Source organism: Macrosteles quadrilineatus, unplaced genomic scaffold (assembly GCF_028750875.1).
Source record: "Macrosteles quadrilineatus isolate MER2022 unplaced genomic scaffold, UCM_ALF_1.0 Scaffold_3__2_contigs__length_128488019, whole genome shotgun sequence".
NCBI classification, from domain to species: domain Eukaryota; kingdom Metazoa; phylum Arthropoda; class Insecta; order Hemiptera; family Cicadellidae; genus Macrosteles; species Macrosteles quadrilineatus.
The window spans coordinates 96,359,990-96,373,286 of record NW_026542596.1 but is presented as its reverse complement, the minus strand read 5'-3'; the positions used below and the strand labels follow the sequence as shown (position 1 = coordinate 96,373,286).

Below are 13,297 nucleotides of genomic sequence, written 5' to 3'. Positions count from 1 at the left end.
TACACACCCTTATAGCATGTGTCTCGTTGATTTTACATATCGATAGACTTAACATATCAATGTGGCTGTACGCTAACATCTTTGCTGTCCTTTTTATACATTAACACATAATGTGTATCTAATAATGTATATTACATGTGAAATGTGTACATTTTATACATTATTAGATACACTGTTAGTCCTTTAGTCGGTGGGTATATATAAGGATTTTTATTGATAAGTTAAATTAGAGTAGTATGGCATAAAACATCGTACGTTACTCGTCCAAAATGTGTTTACTGGACTCGTATGGTAATCCCGCACTCGACTTCATCTCGCTTGGGAACACAACCACACTTGTCCGCAAAAACCTATTTTCAGGACTAGTAACACCGGACACCAGCTGATTATAATTGGCAATAGGTCAATGAATCAATAAACGAAATTATAACTTCTTAAAGAAGTTATGAGTGGTGATGGTTAAATCCTTTAGTTGGTGGGAATATATAATGGATTTAAACATTTTTTTATTGTTAGGATAGCAGAGCATATTTTAAGGAATTTCCACTGGGCGACAGTGGCACCGGACTTACTGGGGGGTCTGGGGGGAATACCCCCATCAAAAAGGGGGGTCCGAGGGTTCCCCCCTGAAATTTTTGCATAAATTAAGGTGAAATCACACATTTCTACGTATATTTTAATGCATTTTTCTATTATATTTGCTTGCAAATAGTCCATTTAATCTCACTTAATTACGTATTCTAGAACGTTGTAACAGGCCAAGGCTCCCTTCACAACCTCTTGGGGCAAAATCATAGTTCAATACCCTACTCTAAAATATTTACCTAATGTTACTTTTTAAATTCCGATAAATTTAAAATGTGGACCATTAAAAAAATATGCCGGCACCACCCATAGTCACTGGGCGACAAAATCTCAGGACTGGGTGACACTTGTGTCGCCCAGTTAACAAGTTATTTTATGCCCTGTAGGATACCGTAGTTTAAAATGGTATGGCAAAAAATATTGTACCTCAGACGGCACTCATCCAAAATGTGTTTACTTTAGTAGGACTTTCCTGGTAAACAGCTAGTTTCCGTAATATATTATTACGCCTTTTTCTCAAGTAAACAATAACAAAAAGAAAGAAAGGAACAGGGGAAAGACACTTACCTGAGTAGAAAGTTGACAAAACCTATATCTCAGATAAAGCAAAAATAGACAAGGTAGGGGTGTGTGTCTTTATTATCTATTTACATAAGGCAACAACGTGACAACTAATCTAAGAATGAACACATTGTATTATGATCGTTACAATTATTTTGTACTTGCAAAATTACTTCGTATTTCTTAGTTTTAATGAAAATCCTACTTACAACTAAACGTTATTTACATTACAATAAATTATTAGTGTCAATCATTCTTTTTCAATTTAAAAATACAATTTGTGTTAACAGTGATATCTGTAAAATTCTAAGACTGTAGAAAAATATTTAAGTTGGCGATCATTATAGCAACATCATATTAACTATACTGGCCTTTTCTTTACAAATCTTTGGAAATTTAAAATTTTCAAAATCATTTATGGTGTTTGCTTCTATTGAAATAACTCAAATTAATTCACCAGTTCTAGATTATTTTTAAAATACTGGTAAGTACACAATCTCATTTATTAAGATAACACTTTTGTATGAAATAACACAATTTAAAATTATGCTTGAAAAAAGATTTGACATTGATTTAAAACATAGAAATTACAGAATATTAACGCCCAAATTACTTAACAGATATACAAAATCATAATAAGAGATTAACATCCATTAACTTTCATAAGACTACAAAAAATATTGTATATTTAGTTAAAAGTTTACCAATAAATACATAAACAATTATTTTTGTGTAAAGAGCGTAGAAGCATTATGGATAAAGATATGTAGTAGTGCAATGTAGAATTTTGGCAGCCAACTTTTCTTGTACCTTTATTTTAAGTTTAAAAGAAGAGTAATTATTATCTTATTCACAATATTAATACTTGTTAAATGGAATTTTTGTATACTTTTGTGTATACTGAATGCTAGGGTTTTGCTCTGTTACTCTGTTAGCTAGTATTTAGAGTAAGAGTTATTCAATTCAGGGCCCAACTTAAAGGATTGTATAATCAAAAACAAGTTAATGGCTAGTAATAATTATTTTACGATGCTTCTGTACCTTGCTTAGCAAGATTGAGAGCTATACAATATTTTTATCAGATAAAAGTACAACACGTTAAGCTACTTTTACACTTCTGGTAAGTTTTCCGAGCAATTTCAGGACGTTTAAAATATTGACTGGATCTTAAAACGCTCATTTTTCATGGGGTAGATGTTAAAACCGATTTCAGTGCTCCCTCAGATCCTAAAGAAACTTCAGCACAGAATTTCAAGATTCTAGACTTTAAGGTTAGGTATGCATTTTCTAACAAGGTGTTAAAATACAAGTTTATACTGAAGTATAGAACATGTGTTTCAAATTTACAATAATCCAATGAATGCTAATAGTTGTTAAATTTCATGTTTTCAAAAGATTTCAGTGTACCGGAAAAAATTGATCTTTTCCCCAAAAGTCAGAAATGTTTACAGCACTTGTTTTATGGTGTGTCAAAATGTGGTTTGAAAAGTTTAAGAACAAATAGATGTACAATTCCTAGATGAGATTTGGAGGTTTTTTAAGTTGAGTTCCTGCTTATTGCACCAAAGTTAGGCAACTATGACTAACTCTACCCCTTAGTTATATGATAGAAAAATAGAATGAATATAGACCGGCAGCAGTGCTGCGGTTAGCATATGTCCCGGTGCCCACCGCTAGGAGTGTCGCGTAGTTACGGCGCACACCACTGCAGTGTCTGCTGGTAGCATACGGCTCCTGCTCTCCTCACCTGCAGCGGTGTGCGCCGTAATTACACGACACTCCTAGCGGTGGGCACCGGAACCTTCCTTTGACAGTGTTTATTTATTCTATTTGTCTATGGTTATATGTTTAACGAAAAATATGTTTACATCATACTACACAGAAACAGATACTTTTCCATCCATATTGATAGGCTAGAAAGTTGCCCTTTGCCATGCCTACACACGGAAAAGTAATGTAATGTACTTTTACTGCACTTGGTCAGCTGATGAAATAAACAGCTAATTGCAACGGCCTATTTTGTTTTCTGAAATATAAAAATATTACAATTTATGTTGTGTCCTAAATAAATTGTAAAATGAGTTTAAAATGTACTAATTTTTCTGTGTAGTATGGTGTCAAGTGTCAAGTATCGTCACAGAAAACGTACTTCTATAACCCAGAATGCCAACCGCATGGTAAAAAGCATTAAGCGGTTTGAGAGAGCATAGCAACGCTGGTGGCGCTGCCTACGGATTGACAGGCAAAGCTCTCTCAAACCGCTTAATGCTTTTTACCATGCGGTGGCATTCTGGGTTATAGTACAAGTACGTTTTCTGTGGTATCGTACAATACTCACACAGTAAGCTTTACCGTACTCGCACGAAAAACAGTCGTGCTCGCACGGTAAAACACCACTTACCGAGCTAGTAACGTAATATACTATTATTGTTAAACAGATTCTACATCGTTTTTCAATTGTTTATGTATTTATTGGTAACCACAATAGTTATTTGTGTAACTAGTGGTGAAAGTGGCACTTTGCTGCACACGAGAGCAATGTTTACGCAAGAGCCGCAGGCGAGTGCGGAATGATCTCGAGTGCAGCAAAGGCCTTTTTCACTCGTGTTACACATTATATTTTTCCTACAGTCACTATAAAGCATATAAATAATTAGTCTTTCAAACACTATACAACACGTTTTTAGGTTCAGCTGGCAACACAAAGGGTGCCCTAGAGAAAGTAGTACCCGTGGTCCGTATCACTCCGCAATTTTTCCTCGGCAAGAAATGTGCTCCGCGTTTTGAGAATATAGTTCCGTATGTTTTTGTAATTTGAAGTGGTTTCCGCGCCTAAAAAAAATGCTTTAAAGGTATTTTCTTGTTTATTAAGATCGTAGGAATGTTTTAAAAACGTTTAAACGAAAAGTCCAGAAAGTTCAGAAATACCGAAACTATAAACACTAAATGACAGGTTAAATCGTGGTTATATTAGTCAATCAGCTGCTCATAGGATTATTATCTTTAAGTGTTGCCAACCTATTTCCAAGCGTACACGGATTACGTGCATAATAGAACCACGCTGTTTTGTGTTGTTTAGTTGCAATCCTGATGTGCGGCAAAGTATAAACCGTACGACAAAGTATAAACCGTACGGCAAAGTATAAATATGCAGCAATTAGCAGCTTTCTGTACTATAAACAGTACAAGGAAGCCAACTTTGTCGGGTGACTGTAGGAAAAATATTTTGTAAATCTCTTGGGAATAAAATAAAATGTGTTTCATGAAAAAGAGTGAAAATGGCCTAATACAAACTAAATCTAGCGACATAAAAAATGCTAGTATTTGTACAACTACACACTTATTTTACAAGTAAATTTATTTACAAACGATAGACATTCAGGACTTTTTCCACTTTAATAAATATTTTCACATTTTAATATCACAGTTCTTTGTTAGTTTAAAACAGTTAAAAAACACAGAAAAAGTTTAAAGTAGGCTATATATTGCTATATAGTGAAAAAGGTAAATGCTGTACAGTACTGAATTAAACATACGGATTTAAAAATCTTGTTGCTAAAATTTAATACATCAATTATCATGCTTTTCAAGCTTGATTTAACCAACAAACAACAAAGTTTTGATTGCCTATATAAATGATGACAACATGTTATTGTCAAACTGAGGAGATAGGTGGGACAGTATACGTTTGTATCGGTTGCAAATCATTTAAAATATAGCAGTATTTATTAAAAAGATAAAGCGCCATATATGTGTGATAGTTTCATCTATGTAGAACATATCATGGGATTTGCAGAAAGAAAAATATGCTTAAAGTAATTTCATTCTACAACTATTAGACTTATTAAGTATACTGACTAAGATCTTTAACTGTTGTATTGGTAGAACTAGACATTGCATCTCCATGATAAAGTTTTTGCCAGTTATAGAATTAAAATGGACTTGAACAGTAGAGTGTGTGGATGTAAATTATTGTTTTGTGTTGATGCTTCAACTTTTTTACCGAATCAAACTCATAGGACGGTGTAAGCTATTGCATCTTTTGTCACAATAACAATCTCAGTAATAGTATATTTCACTACTAGTAAGTGACCCATCTCGGGCCGAGATGAGCATAGGAAACATTATCGAGCCCCGAAATGGAACTTTCGTGACGAGTATCGAATGATACTCATAACAATGAAAAAAACTACTTCATCAAACTGTATCCGATATTTCGTAATCTATTAATTTTTCTAATCAAAACCATAGATAAAACATGCTCCCTTAGTAGATTTCTCATCCTTATGGAACAGCTGAAGACAATTTTATTGTTAGTTCTGTACAGTTTATGTAGAGGTCGTGTTTTGTTTACAATTTGTTTCCCGTTATTACAGCCATTTAAAACCTTGTTTAACCAAATAATACGATCTAATCATAAACAATAACTTGTCCCCTAGGTATATAACCAAACATTAAAGCACAAATCAAGAAATTAACCCTAAAATAATAGAAACAAAGTTTCGTCGACACTAGCGCCCAGTGTCACGTACATGAACCAGACATGAAAAACGTGCTTCAAAATTTAAAATGGGATGAGAAGTCTACTTGTGTTGGTTAATCTATGTCAAAACACAATACGGCTGTACCTACAATTAATTTCAGTGTAAAATTAAGCTGATTGAACATCAAAAAACTGCCAAAGCTAACCGGGAACTTCAGTTGTAACTTTTTTGATGTCAAAGTATTGTTTGTGTAGTGAAATTAATGTTTATATCAGGAATAATCAGCTGATCACTATTTGTTTTTGTAGTATGGAATTCGACGATTTTCGAAGATCTCAGCTGTATGGAAATGGACTATTTTCAAATAAAGAGTGATGAAAATTTATATAACTAAGTTCTTTTTGAACAAAACAATAGCTAGTTCATAAAGATGGGATGTCTACTTCAGTATCCAAAAGTCAATGATAACATGACGTATTATTTTTTCATGAACAAAATATTTGCCTCTTATATCTTGATATATATAAATTGTGAAATAGTCTTTTTAAGGCACTAATTAGGATTTCTTTATTTCCTATTATTGTCACAATCATGCAAACTTAGATATTGTCAGAATATTTTGAACATAAAGAAAGATGGTGCTAAACTTAGAAGGTGATGTGCGGTTAAAAAGGAATAAGGTTAATCAACATTATAAAGTGATGCACAGTAAATAAAGAAACCATGGAAGTTACATAGCACAATATAAAATCACATGACTAATTATATAAACTTACTCTGATAGTTTTATTGAATGCCCAAAATAAAATCCAAATTTTCCAAAATGACAACTTCTCATGTTTGATAATGAGATCTACAATTAGGTCATTGCATGAGATCACTTTGTTCATTCTGTACAAGGGGTATTTTTATCGAAACCTGGAAAATATCACAATTCAATAATTTCTTATAGTTAAATATCCATATAATTTATTTTTTGTTAACGGTTTTTTACTTAGTTTGACATATATCAAAATTTAGTTACCATAAGATAGTAGAAAAAATAATGGAGTTGTAGAGTTGCTATTTTTTTTTACTAAGTTTAATGAATACAGTATTCAAGTCCAACAATTTGATTACTGCATATTCTATCACAATTCAAAAGTAAGTCTGCGTTCTTATCTAAACCACATGCGACTGCAGAAATCAAAACCATTGCTGTAGGGGTTTATTTCTTTCTGTTTTAAGCTTTTGCCGGTTTATATGGGACCCAGCAGGCCCGTGACTTGCTTGTTACACGCTAAGGTTCCAAGAATTGTGCCCCTTACTTGCATGGGAATCTTTCTAAAGTGTTTGCCTAACAATCGAAAAGTTAGTAGCTTTTTGATGGTTCAAAACCAGGCCCAGCTGTTCCTGATCATTGGGCTTTCAATATGATCCTGACTGATGAACCTGCTGATCTTAGTCAGTAACAAAGCTACACGGATCATTTCACACCATTCTACAATCATCCTTCACTCATATTTGGGTTAAAATACGCACCTAGGTGACGTCCTCATCTCAAATAATTGATTGATTGATTCTTTTCCTTACGTCCCTAACATTCCTAAAACCTCTTGAGCCCTGGGTCCGGGCCCATTTACTAAAGTGGCCCTGAGACCCAGAGGCCAGTATGTGATAGGCGAAGCAAGAGGTGGGGCTGGTACACTACAAGAATGAAAAGTACTGATGAATTTCAAAATATGTCACGGGAAAGTAAATCCAAGACATCACAACCTCGGTTTCACAGTCAGTCAATTGAGCCACAGACTTACTTTATATCCTCGTACTATAGAAAGTATGTGTAAAAGGTATCTCAGATAGTAAATCCTATACCTAAACTTTTCTTTGAGATCTAAATACCATGTATCTATGGACTCTAAAGCTTTAAATCGTAACATTTTCAGGTTTCACCTTTTGAAAAGTGTCATGTTGGAAAATTTGAGTGAACACTTCCGATTAATCGTGAAGGTTTTTACTAAGGAGAAGATTATTGTGAGGACCTGACAAGTGTCGTATAAGTTCGGGCAACGACTCGAACGTCAATGAACAAAAACAACAGTTAAAATGTCCCGTGTCTCCATCACTGTTTCCACCACCGACCGAGATCACGTTTCTGTGTACGGAACACAAGTGTTTCAACAAGTGCGCTTTCTGCTTGAACATCGCTACACAGAGACGACACGCGAAAGGCTTCTCCCCTGTGTGGACGCGGAGGTGTGTCTTGAGGTTCCAGCTCATGCCGAACTGTTTGCCGCAGTACTCGCAGCGATACTCTCGCGTTGGTGTTGGCTTGCTGCCCGGCGTGCCGCTGGCTTCCATCTCCTCACCACCTACAGCCAAGAGTAAAAATTAAAACAAACCGGATAACAAAATAAAACCATGAAGTAAATAAATACCCCCGCCGCAGCAAACCTGCAGACTAAGCGAATTTCCATTTGACTGATTGGATTTACACTGAAATGTCTACTTAAAAATGTAACATTTATTCCCGATTTCAATAGAATTAGTTTAACAAGTACTTAGGTTTGCTGCATCAGGGAGGGTAAAACTGTTTTTTTTTTTGTAAAATGTTAATAGTTAGTAAGAAATAAAAACATTTTCCAAATTAGATCAAAATATGTTCATAAACAAGCAAACTACAACAGTTTACTTATTCTCCATAAGAATAACATGGGAATTTTAAATTTACAATTTTTTGGAATTTTCTCCGTAACCATTAGGCGCATAATAACGCTTCAATATACTTAATTATTTGTTTTTTTAAGCTCTACAAAATGGTTTGGAAAGAAATTGCTAAATTTTATGTTTTTTGGGTCAAAAATGGGAAAAACCTATTTTTACCCCATAAAACCCCCCGTAAACCCTCGTTCCCATGGTCCGATCATGCTGGATCGCGAACTCGTTCAAATAAACGTACGTTTACACGTTTGTACCAAATTTCATCAAAATCGGATCATTTTTGCTCGAGTTATCGTGCTGACGGACACACATATATATATATAAATAAATATATATATATATATGAATTTGAACGGATGGTGTTTTTGGCCTCTAGGGACCTCAAAACGAAAAAAAAATCGGTCCCGCGTCCAGGTCTTACCATGAGTACTACGGTAGTAGCTTATTCCCTATATGGGAAATTCGCTAAAACCTACAGTCAAATTTTGTTTCCCAAGTTTCAAAAATGTGTGTGTGTGGTATTACATCAGTGATCGTAGAGGTATAAAAATGTGTAAAAAGATTATGATATAGCTCATTCTGTAGCATAGTTAATATATACCAGACCTGGTTCAAGTATTTTTAAACGTTTTTATTAGCTCGCTTTTAGCGAATTTCCCATATAGGGAATATTAGCGAATTTCCCATATAGGGAATAAGCTATTACCGTAGTACTCATGGTAAGACCTGGACGCGGGACCGATTTTTTTTTTCGTTTTGAGGTCCCTAGAGGCCAAAAACACCATCCGTTCAAATTCATATATATATATATATATATATATATTTATATATATATATATATATATATGTGTCCGTCAGCACGATAACTCGAGCAAAAATGATCCGATTTTGATGAAATTTGGTACAAACGTGTAAACCTACGTTTATTCGATCGAGTTCGCGATCCAGCATGATCGGACTATGGGAACGGGGGTTTACGGGGGGTTTTATGGGGTAAAAATAGGTTTTTCCCATTTTTGACCCAAAAAACATAAAATTTAGCAATTTCTTTCCAAACCATTTTGTAGAGCTTAAAAAAACAAATAATTTAGTATATTGAAGCGTTATTATGCGCCTAATAGTCACGGAGAAAATTCCAAAAAATTGTAAATTTAAAATTCCCATGTTATTCTTATGGAGAATAAGTAAACTGTTGTAGTTTGCTTGTTTGTGAACATATTTTGATCAAATTTGGAAAAGTTTTTATTTCTTACTAACTATTCACATTTAACAAAAAAAAAACAGTTTTACCCTCCCTGATGCAGCAAACCTAAGTACTTGTTAAACTAATTCTATTTAAATAGGGAATAAATATGATATTTTTAAGGAAGCATTTTAATGTGAAATCCTATCAGGCTAATGGAAATTCGCTTAGTCTGCAGGTTTGCTGCGGCGGGGGTATTTTGTCTATTCGGTACAAATTTTTCAATTGATTTTAAACTAATTTCCTGATGAGCAAGAGACTTGAAACTTGAAACATACTTCACAAATGGATGACAATGAAATATTAAATCATTTAATTTTCATATTTCCCTTGCGCTACGCTCCATGGGCTTCCAAAGTTTCAATGTTTACATTTTGGAAGAATGGAAGAAATAAAAAATTCCTTTTTAAATACGTTTAAAACGTAAAACACAAACTAAAAAGTAGAAAATAATTTATACCTGTGTGAAGAAAATAAATACTTGCAAAAGATAATAATAAAGAGGGTGTATTCGTAAATTAGCCATTTCATGTGACCAAAGTTTAATGGAATTTATGATGGTGCTTTGATACCATAAACTGAATTTACCACCAACACTCTCAACGCTTTACAGAAACTTTGATTGAAAGTAGGCCTCTTACTTAGTAAGTTTTCATTTAATTACAATTGTCACTGTTTAGATCTTAAAGTAATGTGATAAATAAATTATGAATGAAGAGTATTTGACAGTAAGGCCTTGGGTACGATACCAGTGTCGAGCTTCAACCTGAGCGGCGAGTGGCGTTTTCACGAAAATCGGTATGGATTTGGAACCATGAGTGGCATTGCTTACCACTGCTTATACGTATTGTGGCTACACTCAACAAATTAACTTTGCAACTAAATGAGACCCAATGTCAGAGGGCGCCGCTCGTATCGTTCCCGGGGCCTAAGTGATAATCATTTTTGCAGTATATTTCACCTGGGTTGGGTGGTTCCTCACTCCTAGATGGGGCCTGACCAACCTGAGCCTGACAAATGGCCCAGGGACCCCACGAGCCCTCTGAGGCGTTGCCCACTCCGAAGGGGTAGCTGTTGGACCGTGGGGACATAGAGGGATGACCATCTCCACTGGGCGGACGATACTTCAGGTCGTCCACAGCGCCTGGCAACTGCAGGTGTAGGTTGGACTTGGACGAGTTGTCCATGAGGTATGGGGGAGCTGAGGAACTTAAGGGATGGTTGTTACTTCTGGGTCGGTATGAGATCTCTTCGATGTAGCAGGGTGAGAACGGGACAAAAGGTGGGTTTTGCGCAGGTGCATTGTGGAAGCCTGGTCTACGCTTCCTGTGTGGCGTGACGACATAGTTCTCCGGTGCTGGCTGGTTGATGACCTCATCAGGCAGCTTCCGAGGGTCGTCGTCTTCTACGTGTGTCCGGTAGTCTTCCATGTACCGAGTTTTTCTTTTGAGATGTAACTGTTCGCTAAAGATGTGGGCGGTGGTTTTAAGCGTCACTTCGGGTTGAGATTCTTCTCCACTACCTGCTTCTGTGAGCGAAGAGGATTTTTTTCTTGGAGAATCTGTACACTGTAACCAAAACAAAAATTACTTTGAGGAAAACCAAATTATTTTATTAATTGGATTAAAATAGGATAACATGTGTTAAAATCCTGCCCACAAATACTAAAACTCCCTAGAATCCTGTTCAATGAATGTATATAATAAAAACCTACACATAATTCACCTCATCAACCCAGCATAAGACTAGTTTGTGAAGAATGGTTCTAATTAACTACTTATCCTTGCTAAACCATAATTTTTAGTCCGATTTTAATTTGATTTTTGTTGCAAAGGCTATTCAAAAAGTAATTAATTTTTCTGCATACTACTTAAGCGGGCGTCAATAATGCATTTTCAAGTACAGACGGTTTTGCCCCCAGTGACTGTTCAGCTGCCACAGCAAGAGGTTTATTGACCTACCTATTGTTGCAATATTCAAATTGGAAAAAGTGAGCTGCAATTGAAAATCCCTGCCAGTTGTGAGGTGCTATCTGTGATATGGATTTTGTGGGCCAAAAACATAAAACCTGTAGAAATTTACCTTCATGTAATTGAAGTGTATGGAAACAATGTAATAAATCAAATTTCTGTCCGGTAAACATGCATTCAGTTTAAAAATTGCTGAACTAAAGTTTACATCTAAATTCTTGGTTCACAAGAAAAAATAATACACAACATCTCCTTCATTCATTCAAAAGGGAGATTTTACCTCTACCACCCTAATGCCCTGACCTTGATATAAGTTGATAGTTGAGTGGCTAAGATTGCAGACGGCAGAAGTTGATAAATGAATTTCAAAGCTCCTCAAAGCTTTATGACACCACCGAAGGTGAGCGTCGGATCCCTATCACTTCTGGGGTTGCATAGAGATAGGTCCTAGGACACGATCTTTGTACGTGTCTTACGACAATTTGCTCAGACTCGAAATTCCTGACAAGATCCGCCTCATTGGCAGAAATTTCTTAACACTGGTTGCAGGCAGAAACATCGAAGATTCAGAACTAAAACTTGGAGTAGCGATGCTTCGAGTCTGCTGTCCAATGAGTGCTCTTCTAAGGAGCTGAGGGCTGGGCCCATGATCTGAAGAGGTGCGTCTTTTATGACTGGCTTTCCCGCCTTCAGCGTCGAGGAACCTTGCGAGTTGCTTCTGCCTACCGTACAGTCTCCAAGCCTGCAGTCATGGTGATTGCCGGTGTCATCCTTGTCTTCCATCTCGTTAGGGACTGACGGGCCATCTACCGCAGGTGACTTGAAGGACTCTATTTGTGACTATATGTGACTAGAAAAGAACGCGACTGCAGTTCCAACCGCTGAGTCTAGGGGATGTTGGACCGCCAGGCTCATTCCCACCATCCGACCATGGGTGGAATGGGAGCAAGGTGAGGTTGGGTATTTCGTGACCAAGTTTTTGTCGGGTCATGAGTACTTCCGAGCCTTTTTGACAGAATGGGGAGGGCCTCCAGCTCAGACTGTCTGTAGGCCTACTGTCCCAGCATTGCAGACACAGCCGAGGACACCTTCTTCTTTTGCAACAGGTGGGATGTCCGCTGAACCTCTTTGATCTCCAAGATCGGTGACGAAATCAATCCCGATAACATCATTGGAGCTATGCTCCAGGAGAAGGGCACCTGTAACTATGTCTTGAAAGCATTTCACTGAGGCCATACTTCTGGGGGTCGATTGGCCTTAGCCTTCAGAAGAAAATAAGAAGGGAAGCCCTAGTGGCACAGTTAAAAAGGCCTAGCCTGAATTAATCTGCTAAAGAGTTCCAGGCTAGTGTCCTATAATATGAGAGGGTTTTTTAGCCGGTAGTCAGGGGACTTTGAGCCCGCGGGAGTCTGGAAATACTGAGAGGATTTTGAGCATCTCAGTGGAAAATGCCAAAAACAAATACGTGGGAAATTCAGTTTTAATTAGGGCATATTAAATGTTATTTAACTTAGCTGCACGCCGATTCAGATTTTCGGCGGCAGGAATGGCACATGCATTCAAATGCAAGTGGCTGCCGGTTTCCGTGCCCGCACGCAGGCACCTGCTCACGAGAATGAATTCTTCATTCTGGTTTCAGATTCCGATTCAGATTTTGCTCGTACGCATATTATTTAGTTAAATAACCTATGTTTTTATTGCAAAATATTTATTTTTTTTCATTCTTACTTTTAGGGTTAACACTAAACGGTCTT

The 13,297-nt window shown here is 36.4% G+C and overlaps 1 protein-coding gene across 1 annotated transcript in view; it reads right to left on the bottom strand.

Annotated features, from left to right (window-relative positions):
- Window positions 1-1,206: 1,206 nt before the first annotated feature.
- The window catches only part of LOC128989784 (transcription factor Ken 2-like), a 49,811-nt gene continuing 37,720 nt past the window's right edge, over window positions 1,207-13,297 (bottom strand). The window contains exons 4-5 of the mRNA XM_054411829.1: window positions 10,535-11,141; window positions 1,207-7,981 (exon numbers count right to left, since the gene is read on the bottom strand). Of these exons, the coding sequence (XP_054267804.1) occupies window positions 7,608-7,981; window positions 10,535-11,141 (981 nt within the window). The 3' untranslated portion in view covers window positions 1,207-7,607. The remainder of the gene's footprint in view (window positions 7,982-10,534; window positions 11,142-13,297) is intronic.